Source organism: Artibeus jamaicensis, unplaced genomic scaffold (assembly GCF_021234435.1).
Source record: "Artibeus jamaicensis isolate MK-2021 breed Jamaican fruit bat unplaced genomic scaffold, CSHL_Jam_final contig_64, whole genome shotgun sequence".
Classification (NCBI taxonomy): Eukaryota; Metazoa; Chordata; class Mammalia; order Chiroptera; family Phyllostomidae; genus Artibeus; species Artibeus jamaicensis.
In genome coordinates, this window is record NW_026521911.1 from 15,020,732 (window position 1) to 15,041,520 (window position 20,789).

At 40.4% G+C, this 20,789-nt stretch overlaps 1 protein-coding gene across 3 annotated transcripts in view; it reads right to left on the reverse strand.

Moving 5' to 3' along the window:
* GRM5 (glutamate metabotropic receptor 5) overlaps positions 1-20,789 on the reverse strand; it is a 447,694-nt gene that overhangs the window by 34,919 nt on the left and 391,986 nt on the right. For all 3 annotated transcript variants that reach the window (XM_037137610.2, XM_037137609.2, XM_037137608.2), the window contains exon 7: positions 16,945-17,884. In XM_037137610.2, coding sequence (XP_036993505.1) covers positions 16,945-17,884 — 940 coding nt within the window. The remainder of the gene's footprint in view (positions 1-16,944; positions 17,885-20,789) is intronic.

Genomic DNA, 20,789 nt, shown 5'->3' on the forward strand with positions numbered 1-20,789 from the left:
CTTAGTGACACAGGTCCCAATCCTCCCATTTTCACAGGTCATAAAACCTGGAACTCATGTTTAATTTTTCTTCCCTTTATATATAACATAATAATCATTAAGTCTTACTTTCTATTTTAAATCATTAAAATCTCTTACCTAATCTGGCATAACGGATATCTAATTTCTCCTTTTCCTTCTTTACATTCTGTATTGTATTTTATTTACAGAAATCATAGTGATAGTTTTAATGTATTAATATGATCATGTGACTTCTAAAAACTTCCAAAGCTTCCTATCAAATTCAGGACAAAATACAAAATCTGGACCTCACATTGTCTGAACCCTCTAGTTCCATCTACATTTTCTTCTCGCCTTTCCGGATGAGCTCTCTGTCACGTGACTTTTGCTTGATCATCAATGGGCTGATCTATATCTATGTCTGTCTAGATCTAATCTATATCTATCTATATATGTGAATACATTACGTATTGTGTACTGCTGTTGTTGTTACAATAGTATAACTAACCTAATGTAGTTCGATTGTAACTTGACTAAATAAAGCTTTCTTTATTTTAGAAAGATGTTCCTGTACAAACTCTTCAGCAGTCAAAACTAAGAAAGAATATTTTTCTACATACTATGGAGAAGTCATAGTAACTGAAAATATGAGAAAAAAATTTAAATTCTATTACAGAGATAAGACATCATACACATTACTACAATTTAAAGGCTCTCTATTTCATATTAATATACACTATGTATCATATATATTGATATATATCAATCTAAGGGAATGGTAAAGTCACTAATATGGTATATATGTATTTAGAACTTTTGTGGACTAGAGTAAATAATGGCTTTATAAATGGCATAAGCTGGATTAAGATGCGTGGGAATGAATTTCATGCCCAGTAAATACTTTGTAGAAGCAGCAATGTACAGAGTGTTTGGGGTTCATGGGGGAGGCAGCTTGATTTACTCAGAAGATTAGAGCTCAGGAACAGCGTGAGGTAAGGTTGAAAAGGTAAGAAAGATAAGCTGAAGACATTATGAAAAGCCTTGAATTGTCAGCATGTTTTCAACATGTCAGATGTGAAAGAAAAGATCACGGGCTCTTTTTGAGTTGGTCGAATGTATTGCGTTTAATCAGTATTTCAGTAATTCAGACGTGTAGGGATAAGGTGTTGGATCGATATAACAGTTATGGAAATAAAAATAAAAATCCAAAATGTCTGATAAAACAATTTAAATTAGCATCTAATATCACAAGAGCATGTAATATCTGATTTAATATGTTTAAGTTGAGGGCAAGGACAAATTAAGCATGACTGACATTTTGAGTCATGCATTTGTTACAGAAACAGAAACACAGAAATAAAGAAACAGTTACAGGAGAATTTATTTGATATAAGAGTGAATTGAGGTTGCAGTGATGCCAGGTATGAAGGTAGAACTATCCAGTTGTCATTTAAAATTTAAGGAAGGACACAAGAATTGAAATGGCAATGACGGTTGAGTTCTCCAAAGAGAGCACAAGGAGAAAAGAGCCAAGGGCAATGGCTTGACCTTAGAGAACACCTACAGCTGGGAGACCAGGGGTGACTTCAAGCCCTGCACTCTGTACCTTTGAGCCTGCAGTTATCTCCAGCTAAGTAACTTGCTTTATCTTCTCCCGATGAGCAACTCAAATACTCCCAGTTAGATTTCTTTTCAATGCTACCACCTCTGTGAGTTTCTTTAGAAGAAAACCAAGAGTTGAAATTCTATAACTGATTCACATACCAACAGGACTATTTTCTCCAGCCAAGGAGTAATGGAGGCTATAATAAGGCACAGCGAAAAGACCATGAAAAGAAGCCTGAGAGGGACGGGTTCAAATCAACTCAATCACAAGCTAAGTGGACATTCCTGGGAAGGTCATTGCATCTCTATGAGTTTCAGTTTTCACAGCTATAAAAATTGGTTTATCTTTACTTTGTGAAGTTGAACAAATTAAATAACAGCACAGAGCACATGGAAGAAGCTTGATAAATATTTGTTCTTTTCTTGTGTGTGTGTATATTGGGGGTAATTGGTAAGGATGCCAGAGAAATGGTGGCCAAATGACCCAGGCAATGTAGAGGACTTATTTTATCCAAGAAGCTAGAGAAAAAAATATGATCTTCCCATTGTTTATTTCTTTCTCAAGAACTTCATCTGTGTCAAGGGAATGGAGCTTCAGGGATGAAAAAGAATGATTAACTCTAGGAATTATGCCTCCAGCAAGCTTTTCCTGGTATGAAATGTTATGTTCTGAAACAGAAATGACTTGCATGCCCCAGATATGGTGCAGCTAGGCCACTTCTAAACACAGCTGATACAAATAAGAAGAACATTGCTGGAAATACAGCGTTTTGAAAAAATAAAAAGCTTAGTTCATTCCACCAACCAATTTATATCAATTAATCAAAAATATTTTAATCAAATTCAAGTAGTAACAAATGAGACCACTAACATCACATGCAAATTAAAATTCACTGTAATCACAGCATTCAAGAATATCAATTCATTTTACAAAGAGAGTGATTTAGATGAAATTTATCAAAATAATCCAGATGTAGTCTTTTATAGCCCCACAAATACACTTTAGTTATTGCAGAGCCAAACCACTTAATCATTTCAAAGCATTTCTAGTCCCTAAAATTAAACACCTGAAACATATCATTCATAACAATACAACATACCAGATCTAAATCTTCTTCGCATTTACTTTCCACATGCTAGGTGAGAGACAAGACTACAAGGGCAAGAGAGATGAAGTTGACTTATTCTCTTGTACAACAAACCTACTATTGAGGGCTTAGACACCACTAGGAGAGAAGCAAGGTCTTCATAGGAAACTAGAGAAGAATTGTTGCTGGTCACTCACTTAAAATATATTTATTAGAGAACTTGTTAAAGCAGATACTTGTTAGTTGCTGGTTAGATAGATTCTGGTGATGAAAACACAGAAGGCAATGCCTACAAGAAACTGAAAGTTTAGCAAGGAGCAAAACAGATAAACCAACAAGACAATACAACTTGAGGACTTCTACATGAGGAGATCCAGAAAGTTGAATGGAAATGCAATTTATAAAAGAGGGGTAATATCTGTGTTAGGAATTGAAGGGTAAGAAGGTATTTTCTAGGTAAAAAGAGAGGACACAAAGGCAGGTAGTAGTAGAGGCACAAAAAGTAGAATTTACACAGTCAGGAGCGTACCAAACAAAGAGACGGCTGAGGCCTGGTGTGTTTAGAGGACTATAATATATGCTGTTTGGTACTGCTGGGATATATGAAGTGTTTGGAGGAGTGTCTCTGGTGGGAACTTTAGGGGATTGGTGGGACAGATTGGTGGCTGAACTTCAGGTTGAGAAAGTCAAGTCTTCTAGGGACAGGTCTTTAAGGGCTTTGTGAGACATGTCAAAATTTTGAAATATTTATATGGTAAGGTATATATACCTACCAATTTGAAGATTGAGTGAGCAGATCAGATTTGCATGTAAGAAGATCACTCTGGCAGCTGTTGGGACAGGGAGATGCACTAATAATGGAAATTTGGGAGGAAATTATGTCAGTAGTTCAGACATTAGATCACGGGGTCCTGATCAATGTCAATGTCAGCAAGAACACAAAAGTGAACATAAGGTAAGTAGAGCAAATGGTTGGCTTGATGTGAGGTGTCAAGGCAACTGGAGAGCCAAGAATGACACAAGAGCAGGCAGTTAGGTTGAAGATATAGCTTTTATCCAGAGAAGAAATGTAGGAGGAAGAAGAGCCATCAGTGATAATGTCTAGAGAAGTGATGGTGAAATAATTATTTATTTGTCAAAATAATATTTTCCTCTAGTGATCTGTCTTAGATGTTAACATTATCTAGGATGTGGAGCACACTTAATTCTAAAAGCTGCAAGAAGTAGATATTTAAGAAACATCTGGTGAATTTCCACTGTACTTGATCACTTTCAAAAGACACTTTCCAGCATCTCACATGTTTGAAATCACCAACATAGAAATAGTTTTCATTTGAAAAAAGGAAATAAAAACAAATCATAAAACTCAGAGTGGATAAAAGTGAAAGCATGTACTTAATCTGAATCTGCATTAAGGAAACATACCCCATTGCTCCTACCTAGTTAGTTCAGGTCAGTGCTATATCCATTACACAGATGCCGAAATGTCTTTCTTGAGTGTACTCGCTTTGTTGACCAAACCAGATGGGCTTTGTGCTTTAAATGGCTTGTAACTCAACAAACACTCTAGACAGTGGCTCTAGGTCTCACAGAAAGAGAAAGCGGTAAGGGGAAAGGTTAACCAAAGAAAATGGGGCAATGGATAAACATTTAGTTTGTTGAGGAGTTTAAACAGGAGGATATCCAACCTAAATCAAATTACAGCGGTGAAGGCACTTTCTCAAACCTGACCTTTTGCTGATTCCTTCATACTCTTTGCTACTCTTTCAAATAAGACTTATTGTTTATAATTTCTGGCAGTTGAGGCCATTGACTCTAGAGCGACACTGTTTAGATTAAGATTCAAGGTCCAGCCCTTTCCTGTTACCTTTCCTTGGGCAGTTTGCTCAATCCGGATGTGTCAATTCTCTCATTTATAAAATGGGGATACCTACAACTGGGGTTGTTTTAAGGATACAACAAATGTTCATGAGGCATGGACAGTAGTGCCTACCACATTATAAACACTGATAAAAGCCATCATCATCACATCATCATGCTGATCATCCTCTTTCCACATCTTATACCCCACCTTCTCTTCTGTAGGTTCTTTCTGTTTCAACTTTTGGCCAGAGTGCCTAAAATCTTGATTTTACATCCAGTAGTGACTGTCTGCCCCATCTAAGATTCCTTTCTCACCCACTTTCCACCAGCAGACCTCCATTTTGTCTTACTTGCATTGAACACTCAGGTAAAAATGCTGCAGAGTCCAATTCATTCATTTTCACTGAAGTGAAAGCCTCCCTGCCCCTTTCCCATGCTTTCTTCCCCTCGGGAAATGGTGTGACTAAATGTATGGCAGGGCAGACTGGCTTATCATTCAGAAGATCAGACTTTAGAGAAAGCCTTAAATTTAGTGCATTTTAGGCCTAAAATTCTTAACTGCAACAGTTAAGTTGAAACCCTAGTTTAGCCACTCACCGCTTTGGGCGAGAGTATTTCTCTCTCTGACCTTTAGTGTCCTTATCTGTATAACAGGGATAACAAAATCTTCTGAGGGTCTTTGTAAGAAATGAATTGGATTAAATAAATAGTATACATACATTGGCGATCTTAACAGTAGTTGGTTTGATTCCTGAAGAATAAACACTGGAAGCATGACTTGTCAAATTTGAAAGGCATTCCCAGTGGCAAAAGTGAGTGGTAGGAGAATAATCAGTTAAGTCTCCTCTGTGGTGTGTGAAAATCATATGTATCTTTAAAAAAAATACAACTTCAATATTCTAGGAAATAGAGCTGATTTTTTTCCTAGCTTTTATATGTCACCTTATTTTTATAGGTATAGAAATGTGATATCAGCAATGAAGAGAAAACCAACAAGTGTGTATTAGAAACCTTCTTCAGTTGGTACATCTGGGAATCAGTGTGTGTACTGTTAGCATTGCTTCTGCAAAAGTTTGCCTCTGGCTTCTTGCAATAAACTCTCTGTGCAGTCCGTAGCCGTGGCCCTCTAATATAGATAGCTACACAAGCTGAGTGCATCTTGAGCACTAAGGCTCCCTCCCACTGCAGGCCAGAGAACCCAGCCTGCCACCTAGTGGCCAGGAGAGGAACCTAGTCCCCTGACTGCTGGGCGTGGGGATGAGGGTTGTGGGAGCAAGGAAAGCAGGAAGGAAGGGGAGAGTCTGTAAACAGCTGACACACAGATCCTGGTTGTTCACAAGCACCACTAAGGACGGTGAAAAATGCCCAGGAGTTTAAAGGCTGTCTGCTCCTTTCAGCCTGCAACTTGCTCTCTGTCTGGCACCATTCTCCCTGGAGATGCAGCCACAAAGCAGTGTCTGCACAGTGAATACAATTAAAGGAAAGCCGCTGGAAATGTCCAAGGGAAAATTAGATAACATGCACTTCTGATGCAGGGACCTGGAATCTGAAGGTGAAAAAGACAAGAGGGACAGCAGAAGTCTGCACCTGCTCAGCTCCAGGCCAGCGCATTAACATTCTGGTAATGTGTCTTTGTAAGTTCTCAGTGAAGTCAATTTGTTCAGTTTCTCTTAAGTGTCAGACATTTCAAACATCCCTTGGATTAAAATGAGTCCTAAAGTTCGAATGCTGTTGTGAGTGGCTGTCGAAATCAATTTTTTCTTGTATTTTTATTAGTTAACCAATAAAAGAAAAAAAGTGCTTACTACTCCATCTAGGCTAGAACATTTGGTTCTCATTTTGCCGTTTTGGCAGTCACTAGCTCTCTGTGAGTGGAAGAGAAAAGCCCACTTTTGCCCTGATCCATTCTTCAGCGATGGGTTGCTCATTTGGCGGTGCCCCCAGTGGCTGTGAAGCCTCAGAGAGGTGTTCACCATTCACTCTGAACTCAAGTTCCCTCTCTTCCCTCAGATTCTCTGCTGTGCCTTTTTTTTTTTTGCAATGTCATAATGTGTCTGCCTGAGTCAGAGCACAATGTGTGACTCTCACCAGAAGGCCCTGCTCTTCTCAGCTTCCGACCACAACCCTGGTGGAATCCAGACTAAAGTGGACAGGACACAGCATAGGGGATACTTACGATGGACAGTGTAGGACAGCAGCACTTTTATATCTTTTGTAGAGAATAACTAGGAGGGCACTCTTGGGCTTCATCTCCTTTTTACCTCCTGTCCTACTTCAAGAGCGATTACTGAGCCCCTGCTCAGAGTTGTCACAGAGATGAAAAAGAAAGCGTTTCCGCCCTCAGTGATCTCTGGTAGCATGTGGGTGTGTGCTGGCGTGTGTGTGTGTGTGTGTTACATATGACCAGAGTAAAAACCTTGTGTCATGTCATGGAATTTCACAAGAGTTTTGTGTTGGAAAAGACCAAAATCTCTTCTCCCTCAGCCCGAGCCCCAGTGGCCTATGTCTTTCAGGGAGTGTTGTGGCCAGGACAGGACTATTTATTTGAGCTCCAATGGGTCGGAGAGCATTATTCTATAAAATGCTAACGTGTAAAACATATAATACAGTGTCTCTCACAGGACTGGGACTCGCTTTAAAAATGCCGATTGTAATTATTATTATCTTCACTGAGAGCTTCATGGGGTTTGCCAGGCATTGCTTTTCAGTTATTATTTGTTTTTAAAGAACAAGGTCAGGGACAGATCTATGTTTGTTTACCAAGTCACGCTCTTTTTCGGTCCAACTAAGAAGGCCCCATGAATAACAAATGATAGACAACAGCGTTACCGGTTTGTGTTTCGGGTGGTACCATTTTAACTCAGCGCAGGGAGAGCCGCGCTCTCTGGCAGCTCCCACCACGTGGAACGAGCGTGCTGTCGTGAGGCTCACGCATGGGACCAGGCGGCGAGCTTGTGCATGTGAGGGAGGTGGTGATGAGCACCTTCAATTGCCGCCTTTTTTTTTTTTTTTTGGCTAAATGTAAGTGAACAATATGAGCACATACTTCCCTCAAACAAGAGAACTTCCTATTATGTTAGGTATAAAATGCACCGCAGTGATTTGTTACTTAGTTTCTGAACTTTAGGTAAAGTGGATCCCTATGTTCTGGGCCAGGTAAAAATCAATCTTTTTTAAGTGAAGGAATGTAAATGCTGCCAAAATCGCAAGGGAAGTGAGAAAAATGGCTAATACCTACAGATCACCTTTAAACTCTGAGGAAAGGCTTATTTTTAAAAAAGCACTTTAACAAAAACTTCTTAACCTCTCACCTAGAAGTATAATGGGAATTTAGAAGGCAGTGAGCCTTCAAGATATTCAGGACAGATTCCCAAAGTAGAATATTTGCATTTCCGTAGCTTTCCTGAAGAGTGGTGTCATGGAACCGGTCCACGCTCCATCACCCAAGCTGTGCCGTGGGTGGACGTGAACTGGGAGGACTCCATGACCAGAATGACAGGAGCTCCCACTTCGTGAACCTGGCCTGGGGGACAATCTCTGCATTATGCTCACAATGACCCTGTGAACATAACAGAGTGTGATGAATATTATTGTCCCCCTTTCCAGGTGCTGAGGGTTAAGTGTTTTGTTCAGGGTTTCAGCTTGTAAGTGGCCGAGCTGGGACTGGAATCCATGTATTTGCTGGCAAGGCTCAGGCTACTTCCGCCAGCACATACCATGAGAGGGACTGATAGGCTACTTTGTCCTATCGGTCACCTTGACTGATCTGCCTCTATACAAAAAAAAAGAAAAAGTCACTGTTAGGGTCATTTCTCTGAAAGTAAAAATCAGAATCAGAATATGAATATTTTATGTGGTAGAAATATATTCACACTGACCTTGTCTATGAACAACAGCAACAAAATGGGACCCAGGTTGAGAAAATCGATCCATCAGAAAGGCAATGTTAGAATGAAAAAGAGCTTTGAAGACATACAGATTTGGGTTCGAATCCCAAGTTTTGGGTTTTACTACTTATTAACTATGCACCAAAGAAAGGGCTTCATTACATGTCTCAGTTATCATTTTTTCTTACCTGTGGATGGAAGCACTATTTATTATAAAATATTGTGTGAAGATCCAATTATACATATATATATATATATATATATATATATATATATATATATATATATATATTGCATTCCCTGTAATAATCACCTAATAAGTATTTATGGCATAATGGATGAAGCAAGTTATATATAATTATTGTAATATCACAAATTAATTGATCTATTCTCTAGCTCAGAGAAAGGATAAGGCCACATGGAGCTGTGGTTGGGGTATGTGGGAGCATTAGGTTGGTGTTGGGAGGTGGCCGTGAATTTGAGGAAACTGGATGTGTAAAGGGGGGTCCAACAGAAAGAAGAAACCGTGGAGAGGAAATCGAGAGAAGGAGGTTGCCTGACAGCTCCCCAGGCCCAACCTCTGCTCTCTCCGCTTCTCTGGCCTGTTTCCTGTCGCCTGCAGACACCCATTTTACACGCCATATTTCCTTGCACGCACCCTATTTTTTCATGTCATGGGGTCTGGTTCATGTTGATTCCCCAGAACACTACACGCCGTGGTTTTCACCTGGCTTGCTTCACCCTCCTTTTGGATCCAACCCAGGCGTCACCCTTCTGAAAAGCCTTCCCAGAAACTCCAGATTAAACAAGGTGGCCTCTTTAGTGACCTCTAACCTCCTGGTGCATTTTTCCTTTCTTAATAAGTTATAGATAGGTGGCTCGCCAGTGCTCTGTGAGGTTTTATTGAGGGTGGATTTGTGTCTTACTTATCTCTACAGTCCTAGAACTCAACCCTGTACCCGCATATAGTGATTTCTCTAAAAACGATGGTTGGAATTAAAATGGACTGGACCAAAGTGGGAAACATCAGGATTCCTGCCCTATTTTGTGAGTGTTTTTATAATATCAGCATAGAAAAAAAAAGAAGTGGAATTAGTCAGGAAACTAATGTAAATCCTTATAATTCCTAGTTTATAATAAAATGATAATATTGTGAATGATACATAAGTAGTAAAAATGAGTGAGACTTTTCCTCACAAACAAAATCTATATAGATATTTAAAATCATCACTAAACAAAAAAAAATTTAGGCAGTCCTTTAAAATTCAAGTTTTATATCAGAGGCTTTTGTGTATTTTATTCATGCAGCAAAAAAGAAATCAAATGAGGCTCAGTGGGAGGAATGGCTACACTAAGTACAGGGCGGTGCTGATCAAAGGAGCAGTTTCCAGGGAAACTCCGGGGGTGAGTTTCACTCCATACACATTTATTCCTAATTTTTCTTAGTTCAGGCCACAGTATATTAGGAGCTGGAATGGGGAACATTGTTTAATGGTTACCTGCATGGGCTTTGAAGCCAGCTGCCTTTTCTACTTATTACCTGCATGGGCTTAAGCAAGCAAATTAGCATCCGCTTGCCTCAGATTACTCATTTGTAAAATGAGGATTGTTTCGAAAATTTTTTAAGACTTAATACATGTAAGAGGCTTAGAGCAGTCCTGGCCCTATAGCAAGTGCTCAATAACATAATTATTTACTATCTTCAGCCTTTGAAGTTTCATTGGCAAATGCCATTGTGGCTCAAACATTATTACCTGTCCATCAACTCAGTCCCTGAGCAAACATTTCCGAGTGTTCACAATGTGCCTGGCACTGCGCTGGATGCCAATGGCACAGGAAATGCCTGAGACGTGGGCCCTGCACTTTACAGGTTCACAGTACAGTGTGTGTGTGTGCACACGTGTGTTAGGGAGCCTTACAATTAAATAGGCGGTTATAACAATGGCTGGTAAGTCTTCTATATGGAGGAGCACACGCCTATCTGCTTCATACGGAGGGGGACCTGAGGGCGTGTGAGGGCAGGACAGGCTTTCCAGACGTGACAGTGAGGATGTCTATGAACTGGCCAAGTGAGACTGGAGGGTGAATGGAGCCCATGTATTTTATGCCTCTATTAGTGCCTCCATAGAGTCCCGAAGACAAAAAAAAGTGAGTGGGTCAGTATGGAAAGTCAAAAAGGAAGTGACTAGGTGCCAGGCTGTCTGGGGAGACGAAGTCACACCACCAGGGGCCTTTCCTGCCAGGCAGAGAAAGTTTGGCCCCATCCTGTCATAGCCAGTGGAGAACCTTGAAGACGTCTAAACAGGGGTTAAAATGTTTGCATAGTTTCTCATTTTGAATTGGTTCCTTTGGAAGATTTTTCTAATTCCCAGCATGTAGAATTTACCGATTCTGCTTCTGGGACCCTCTGTTCCCCTATAGACTCCCCTGCTGGCACTGCATTGCCTTACTGAGCTCCTCTGCCCCCAGCTCTGTCTCAGCAGACTGAGAAGTCCTCGGAGACCTTTAGTTACCTATGCAACCCCACGGTCTGTACCAGTGCTTGCCCCAGAGCAGGCACTCAATGGAAACTGGATTAAAAGAAATGTTTGGTTTTAGAGAATAAAGCATTTCTTATATATTTAGAACAAAGCATTGTCAGATGCAATCTGGGTAATCAAGTCAACAAAGCGAGTGGTCTCACTGTGGGGGCGGTGGGAGCCCTCAGGGCTGCCACACACCAGACGCATAATCTACCACTGAGCACTGCACTATGTCAGGCACTGTGTTGGGTACCGAGGGAGAGATGAATATTTCTAGGACAACATTCGATGTGAAAATATTGCCCATGTACACAAAACAATCTCCATATCCCCAGCCAGGGTCTAGCACGGTGCTGGCTGTGCTCAGTTCTCAGTGAAGGCTTGTGAGCTTAGTAATAAATGAAGAAGATGTAAGGAATGTGTGCTAAATGTAGGATATACATAATACATGTTCGGAGTCCAGAGGAGGGCAAGTCTGTGAGATGGCTTAATCTGACAGGGCTTCCCTGAGGGCCCTGGGCCTTGGAAAGCAGAGAGGATCTGGAGAGACAGCAGGAAGAGGCAGAGGATTCTAAGGAGGGGGAGCTAGCATGAACCTCACTTCACACAGACTAATAACCCTTTAATGAAATCTGAGCAATTGGAGATCATCAAAGCTCTGATAATAGTTAGGTTATATTGGAATTCACACAAGAGAACCAGTTTTCCAGGCAAATTGTAATTTTGGCAATGGATGTGAAAGGACTATCAGTTGCGTTAGCAAACAGCCTAAGTGGGCCCTCATGACAATGTTAATTAAAGCAAACTTAATTAGTTAATTAAAACAAAAGTGGCAAATGGTAATTTCTAAAATTAAGGTGGAGGCAAGGCTAATGTTTTTGCCAGTGGAATTCCCAGGGAGCATTTTATTTTCTGGGAAAATTTCGGATGTAGAGCAACAGGCCTATGTCATTAATTCAGCCATGGAAGGCCCACTGCCTCTGAGACCCCGGACATTCCAAATCTTGTAAAGCTAGAACTTTAGACTCATCACAATCAATACTTCATTAGGTCCCAACTGGCTTTGTGTTTGTCTGTCAATCTGCAGCCGAAGTGAAGGCCTTAAACGGAAGCACAGTATTATCTGCTTGACAATGATCTGATGCAGCACCACGCACGCTGGAAATTAGTGTCTAGAACCAACATGCTAATCACAGGGATCACTGTACATCGGTGGCATAAATAGCATGTTCCTATATAAAAAATCTACAGTGACTCACTTCCTCTTAAATAAAAATCTGTGCTATTTCAGTGAATTGAATGACTGACTCTGGGCATTTTTTGTGCTCTAGGGTAAGCCTGTTTAACTCCCCAGTAAACCACTAGATCTGTTAAAAGTAGCTACGTTCTTCCCTTAGGTGTTTAGAACACTGAAGCAATCTTTATGATGGAGGTAGAAATTGGCTTTTTCTGTTACCCTTCTCTCTGAAGATAGAATTTACTCTTCAGAAACATTCCTTCTGATGATTTATTCCCAAGTGAGTCCCCTTGTGGTATCAATTCTCTAGAATGTTAACTGAGTTACTGGAAAAAATAGCTCTGTATTCAAATGCTTGGGAAAACATTGAAAAAAATGAACAATTGTTTTCCACACTGCAAGACTTCTTAATGTTTATTTACCATAAAAGAATAGAGTAGTGAGAGGTGTTTTTTTTTTCAAACTTGTTTGACCAACTGTGTTTTTTTTTTTCTCATGGAGCAGTATTCGTGAGACTAGCTTTCCAAAAAATACATTCTGGGAAATGGTAAGTTCAAGTGCAAAAACAGCTGAGGCGTAGTATAAAAAGTGCTTCATAGCTGACTTGTCTCTGGGCAAGCCTTCTCACCATGCTGCACCTCAAATTCCTCCTCTGAAAAATGGGAATATTTTTGCTTCTACTTTCAATATTTTGTGACCATGAGACATTTCTCTTATTACCACCACTATTACCACTAGGTACTGCCACTTTCCATGGTAGACACTAGTTGTCGGTTTAGCCAATAGCTTGACCCCTCTCCCTTCTGTCTTTCAGTTTCTGTCATGGAGGATGTAAAAGCTAAACACACACTCTCTATACTCACGCAGCTAGAGATAGCTGTATGAGATGACTGTGCCCATGAAACATAAGGACAATTTTTATGGGACTCTGAGAAGACTGTTGTTTTCCCTGATAAAATGATGCCATTCATGGAGCCAGGAGAGTCATCATGCAACCATGAGCAAAGGTGTATAGAACAGCCGAGATGTCAGCTCTGAGTCACTGAGCCTTGGAGGAACACCAGGAGCAGTTTACCTGCACATGTTGTTGTGATATGAGGAAAATGAAACCAAACAAATCATGTAGGCCTCTGAAAACCTGCCTTCATCTTTCTTGCAGCTGAACACAGATCTAAAAGTTTAAGCTACCATTTTTTGAGTCCTTTCTATGTGCTGATCCGAAGAATTTCACACACATCACTTCATTTACTCCTCACAATGGGATTAATTATCTACCATTTTACAGTAGGAGAAATGAACTGAAGTACCTGTTCACAATCACACGGCACCCTAGGTCCCAATAGATTGGCTCATTGGCATATTACAGAATTCAAGCCAGAGAAGCATAAGTAATGGGGGTAATTTAGAATAAAACGTGAAAGTATTAGAAGTACCCAAGTTCACTTGTTTGCTGTTATTTAAGCTCTACTGGGACAGGCAATGTGAAACACACTGGCCTCTATAAAACCATTACGAAACAGGGAAGTATATCCATGCACAACCACTTAGATTCCACAATGTCATATATAATTATATTAGTGTTCTGAATGTCTTGATTTTGAGTCACAAAGAAGAAATATTTCATTTGATAGAATAGAGAAAAGGTATTTTAGTTCAGATCTAATTTATTTCTTAGGACTGTAGCTTAAAAGGGGGAGCAGTCACAGTATGTATGTGATTCAAGGGTATTATTGTTTTCTCTGGCCTTTCTTCTTCCCCATATAAAGAGCAGATTCATATCTGTACATCGTGGTTAATGGCAAAACAGAACCCTCTATATAATCTGAGTATAGCCTGCCTTAGACATGGCCACACGACCCCATAGACAGACATGGATTGGTTAAGACCACACACAGAAAACCCAACAATTGCCAAAGGTCCCTCCTTACTCCTTTTGATAGCTTACTACCCAAATGCACTGACTTCAAAATCCAGTGATTAAGAAGAACATGGCCTTGTAGGAAAAACAAATTAAAATACTGCCCACATCCAAAGCATTCCTGTTTTCTGTTGGCATTCTCAGTAAATTTTGTTGTTGATGTTGCTTCTTTGTTTGCTGAAGTACAAATGATATAGTTGAAAATAGTAATCTAATATTACTAGTGGAATATTAAAGTTATAGCAAAACATGAGATCAACGGATGGGATGAATGGCCTGATTCTTTGTCAGAAACTGATGACCACAGGAGTGCAGGGGATACGGTGATACAGGTCACCGTCAGCTTAATTTTATGAAAGTAGAACCACTAGAGGGTAGTAGTACGTGTTGGACCACTTGAACAGAAGACAAAATTCCCTCCCACCTCACCACCTTCCCAAATCCATTCAGTCAACAAATGATTATTGAGTATCTTCTATATGCCAAGCACCTTTCTACATACTTCCAGGTACTAGAGGCCAGTAATGAACACGTTATACAAGGCCCTCACTCCTAAGGAGCTTACCCTGCTCAAACCAGGACGAAGGTGTTCTCTACAGTTTGCCAAGAAGTTGGATAATGTAAGGATGGAAATGCCCTGGCAAACCCAGGCTGTATCAATGTGTCTATAGATCTGTACTGCTTTTTATTATGCTTTTGCTAGTGAGATCATCTGGTGGCATACCCAACACAGAGATTTTTAGATATCGAAGAGGACTGATTATTGTTAACTTAATAGCAAACACTTAAAAAGTGCTTACTATATGGCATATGCACTTTACACACATTAACTCATTTAGTCTCACAATCGCTGGATGAAGTACGTATTTCATCATCTCCATTCATCAGAAGAGGAAACTGAGGCACAGAAAGGTTAAGTGATTTGCCTACAGCTAGGTTACATAGCTAGTAAGTGATGCTGTCAGACTTCAATCCCAGTGCCATCTAGTTTGGGACCCTGTTACTTTCACCAAGTATCTACCGTGTGCTTGGACTTCACACATATTAAGTCTTCCTCTCTTTACAGTTTTATGAAGTAGGCGAGATAATCTCAATTTGGAAGATGAAGAAATTAAGGCTAAGAGAGAAGAAATGGCAGTGCCGGCGCTCCAGCTCAGGAGAAGCTGGCTCCAAAGCAGCACTCTTCACCACTGCCGCACACCGTCTCCAAGGAGCCTGCCCTCAGGAGTCTCGGGCGCTCCAGCGCACACTCGCAGTTCTGTCCCTTTGGCAACCTGTGTGTTTTATTTATCAGGATGCCAAGGAAGATTTTATTTGCAGAAAGAGATTAAAGAAAGGCTGATAAAGTAAGTTTGGAAAAACAAATGATCTTCAACAAAATAAAAGGCTGATTTTGCAGAAGTTTCTGAAACAATGTTTTAGAGAGGAGTCAGGAAGGCAGATGGGAAATATTCCAGCAGGTCTGAGATAGGGAAAGCCTTCTGTGTATAGAACGTGGCATCTCCAGGATTGATTGAGGAAAGAAAAGAGTTTTTCTTGACGCTTACACTCTAGTTCACTACCTTGTACAATGTGCATGGAAAGAGATGCAAGGCACACAGGAATTAAAAAGAATTGAAAGAGGGAAGGATACGCATTAATGATGCAAATAAATTGTGGATAGCTCTAAGTATCTTGTGAGTTTTTTTCAGTCCTCAGCAGGGATGGTATCTTACCATCTCCACAATCTGGGCTTTGAGGAATTAGGGCTGATAGAAAATAGGGCTTTTTATATAGGCTAAATGATGGTATAAGAGAATTGTTCAAGCAACATCATTTAGCTATTTGTCTTCCATTTGAAATATATTTGTCTTCCACTTATTTATCCAGATTTTAGGAAAATTGTCAAATTTCAGTTCAATTAGAAGATGAGTCATGATTAGCTCTCTTGATAGGTACTTCTTAATGAGAGCAGATCCTTATTTTCAATTCAACAACCCATATAGCTTTTTTAACACCTTTAAATTTGTTCCCAAGCCACTGATAAGATGTTCTCATTGCTTTTTGAAGTAAATTATGGGGGGCATTTAGCACATAAGGGAGTCCCTCACATGGGGGGGGGTCACTGACTGTCGGCTTCAGATTCTTTTCAGATGGCTGTTGCCCAGTAACCATGCCTGTGGCACTGAACTTGGTGGGGTGGGATGGGATGATGGGCAACAGGGAAAGAGGGAGGCTGGCTGGTTATTTAGGAAGATTGTAGTAAAGTCCCATTTGTTCTCTTGTCTCTTTCATCTACTTAGACATTTCTCAAAGAGTTCAACTTGCCCATTAAGAACTAGAATATAAATTCTACATTCTCATACCTCTATAGGCTGGATAATCAGTAGTTTTTCTGGGCTTGAAAAACATTCAGGTGCATGTGGGTGCAGTTGGAAGTGTGAGGCTCAGCATAATCTTCTTTGTTAAAAATAATTTTCTCTACTCTTTTCTGGTGAACTAGAATTTAGTTCACAAAGTATCTTTGTCCCCTCAGGACCTGGAGGGCCTTGCCTTGGCTCAATGATTTAATTGTACTCCCTTTGTCCTCAGACCTCACCCACATTTTACTGTAACTATTTTATCAGAGGTCTCAACTTCTGTTTCTGGCTTGGCCTAAGTCCCTGGGTCCACATCCAATTAACGCCCAAAAACCATTCAATGAAAATATCCAAAGCCCCTTTCCCAGCACCATGCCTTCTATAATTTCATTGACTCAGATATTTTCCACCTAAAAAAACCCAGAAACAAATGCCACTGCTTCAGCCAGAGGGCCAGTGCCCCACAAGGTCCCCACAGCTTTTACCTTAAGGTTTCCCCAGAGGAGCCTCTCCTCTTCCATAGGTTGACTAGGCTGCTGGATCTGCTGGCTGCCGAGGATGACTTGCCATCCCCCACATGCATGCGCACCACGGTAGAGGTGGTGAAGGCGCTGCGCACGTTTCTCTCTGGCTTGGCCAGGATGATGTACACCTTCGGCACAAACATGCAGCCTAGAGCTACTGTGGCACTGAGGCTGACTGAGAAACACATGGTGATGATTTTGTAATTGCTGCCAAAGTAGATTGGCACAAAAGCCAGCCATATAATGCAGGTGGTGTACATTGTGAAGGCTATATACTTGGCCTCGTTGAAGTTAGCCGGGACATTTCTGGTCTTGAAAGCGTAGAAGGTACAGCTCAAAATCAGCAACCCATTGTATCCGAGAGGAGTGACAACTCCTAGGTTGGTGGTGTTACAAATCAGGTAGACTTCCCGAATGCTTGGGTAGTCGTGCATTATATCAGGAGGCTCCATTATAAAGAGGGCAACGATGATGCCCAACTGGATGCATATGAGAATGAAAGCAATCACCAGCTGGGCACAGGCACTCATGAATCGGGGCTTTTTGGTACAGATTTTCTTCTTGCTGCCAGCCAGGATCCTCGCAATGCGGTTGGTCTTGGTTACGAGGGCTGAGTAGCTCATGGCTGGGGAGAGACCAATGCCGATTCTCTGAAGGTAGCAATAAATCTGTTTGGGCTTTGCAATGAGGCAGAAGGTACATAAGTAGCCCAGGCAGATGCCAGCAAGGATAATGTAGCAGAGCTCCCTGCTGGAGGACTTGACTACCGGGGTGTCACGGTAAATGATGAAGACTGCAGTAACAAACAGGGTGGCCAGCAGGCCGAGGCAGGCAAACACCACAGCTGCAATGGGCTCAGGGTCACCCCAGCGAAGGTACTGTACTGGGATCAAATCACAACCTGCAGAAACACAGACACATATTGAAAAAGAAGGAAGAAATGTTTACTCAGGCCAATTGTGCCTACGTTACAAGCAGCTGCTTATGACCCTTTCACGCTGTCTCCAATCTACCATTTCAATCTCAGGAACCCATGCTACTCATCTCTTTATGTACTCATTCATAAAATATTTATCTTTATATTATTAATTTATATTTTGTGATAAGAGCTGTTCCTGTTCTGAAAACAAAATGATGAAGAAAATGAACATGTTTCCCTGCCTTCATAAAAAAATGATCAGGCAGGAGGGGCTTCTAAAGAATTACAACTATAATAAGGGCCAGGAAGAAGTATAGTATAGATCCTGACCCAGTCTATGGGCGCAATAAAGTCTTCTTTCAACCCGAATTAGCTACTGAAAATATTGATTTGGCTGAGTTGCGGAATTTGATAAGTTTGGCAAACAGATTAATTATAAGGAAAGAACTAGAAGGCATCGGAAGCAAGAAAGGAGGAAACTATACGATAGTGTGATGAGTGGCCTGAGATAAATCTGGGAGCTATAGGAGAGAAGATAGTGTTTCCAAAAAGGAGGAGGTAGTAGAGAAAAACTGACCCCAAAGGCAAACAGTTGGCCTGTATAGCAAATGCCAACATTCCCCAAATTATTCTCTACTCATGTCTCACAGGGTTTTTTTTATAAACTTCATTTTATTACACAACAGAAAAAAAAAGGTGACACAATTTGGCATCATTTGAGTTACATGCCTTCTTTTTAAATTTCTTTTTTGAGCTGATTCTCTCTAGCTAATGACAGAAGTTGGGCATTGGGTACCATATTACTTGTTTCCTGTATTTACTATGTATGGCACTAGTAGCTCATGGCCAGCAAGGGAAACAGGTTTTCATTTTACTCTCTTCTGCTTTTTCTGCTGTTCTGCTAAATCTTAATTGCTTTTATCTAAATGTAATTAACACCCTAATTACTAAATGTTTTGCATATTATAACACTCATCACTATTTTCACCTTAAATATTTTCTTCAGCTATTCATGTGCAACTAATTAACATCATGTGTGAAACTAAAGAAAACCCCATTAGTATGTCTGTTGGAAGAAATATGCATAAAGCATGCCTCTAATGTGATGTGATTATTTTTTACAAATTTACGAGAATTTATACATTTAAATGAATGTTTTTTCATTAAATCTGCACCACTCAGAAGTCTTTATGTTTGCTTAAATGATGCTGTCATTGCACAAAATACTTTTGCACTTTTATCTTGGAATAGCAAATTGGATTCTGATTAGAGTGTTATAATCACTGACTGAGTCTTATAATTGGATAAGATCTTAGAGTTTCCAAAAACAGATGTGCATCACAATCATTTGGAGAGCCTACAGAAGTACAATTCAAGGGTCTAAATTTAGGAGATTTTGAATCAGTACATTGAGGCGAGACAAAGGAATCTTAAGCTCAATGACCATGTAACTGGTTCCTTGGTTGGCAACCCAGCCTTATAGATGATCAGTTTGACTTCTCATCCAGCATGCAAATGTCTTATATACTAATTCAAAGATGTGATCGCCCTAACCCTACCAAAAGCTTTCCATAAACTTCATTGTCTCATGGCCAGGACTAGTGGTGGGGGAAGACAGATTGGAAAGGCAGGTGGAGTCTATGGGCAAAGGAGCTGGTCAGGAAGGCTATCACAGGAGGAAAGTCAAGGGATGATCAGTCCAAAACTGTGAGTCACTGCACTGAAGACAATACTCAGCTGGTAAAGACACTTTAGCATTCAGATTGAAGAAATTGTGAGGTAGACACATAGAAGAATCAGGAGAGAGGCTTCAAACTAAGTTGATGGCAACTCTATGAACTAAGATAAAGACTGTAGGAAGTAAAGGTCACATTTATGGGAGTGATATCTAGTTCCAGTTTGGTGGTGTTATGTTTAAAGTACCTATGACCTACTGAGGACATTGAAACAGAAGTTTAGAAGAGATATTAGGGTGGAAATTATAGCTTTAAGAATCACTTGTTTAGAGTTCCGGGCAAGACAGAGGCATAGGTAGAAACCCTTCGCTTCCTCGCACAACCGAAAGGAGGATCACAACCAACCTAAAATCGATAAACAACTAAAAGTGCCAGAAAATCAAACTGCATGGAACTCTGACAACTAAGGAATTAAAGAAAAAATCAACCATAACAACCAGACTGGTAAGGTGACTGCGAGGGCAGACTCAGAAAAACCGCAGCGAGGTGGCTGAGGCCACGCCCCCTTACAACCTATTGGCCATGCCAAGACAGAGAAATATGGCCCAAAGAAAGAACACAGCAAAACCTCAGAACTAAGTGATGAGGACATTGCCAACCTATCTGATGAAGAATTCAAAGCCCTGGTAATCAAAATGCTCACAGAAGTGATTGAGTTCGGTTGAAAAATGAAGGAACAAATAAAAGATACCCAAAATGAAATAAAGCAAAATATTCAGGGAACCAACGGTGACAAAAAGGAAACCAGGATTCAAATTCAACAATTTGGAACAAAAAAAATAAATAAACATCTAACTGGATCAGAATGAAGAAACAAGAATCCAAAAAAATGACGAGAGGCTGAGGATTTTCTGGGACAACCTGAAACCTCCCACTATTCAAATTATAAGGGTACTAGAAGAAGAACAGCAGCAAGAAATTGAAAACTTATTTGAACAAATAATGAAGGAAAACTTCACCAATCCAGTGAAGGAAATAGACTGACTTCCAGGAAGCCCAGAGAGTTTCCAAAAAGTTGAACCCAAAGAGGAACACACCAAGGCACATCACTGTTAAGTTATCTAAGATTAAAGACAAAGAGAAAATCCTAAAAGCAGCAAGAGAAAAGGAGACAGTTGCCTACAAAGGAGTTCCTGTAAGGCTGTCAGCTG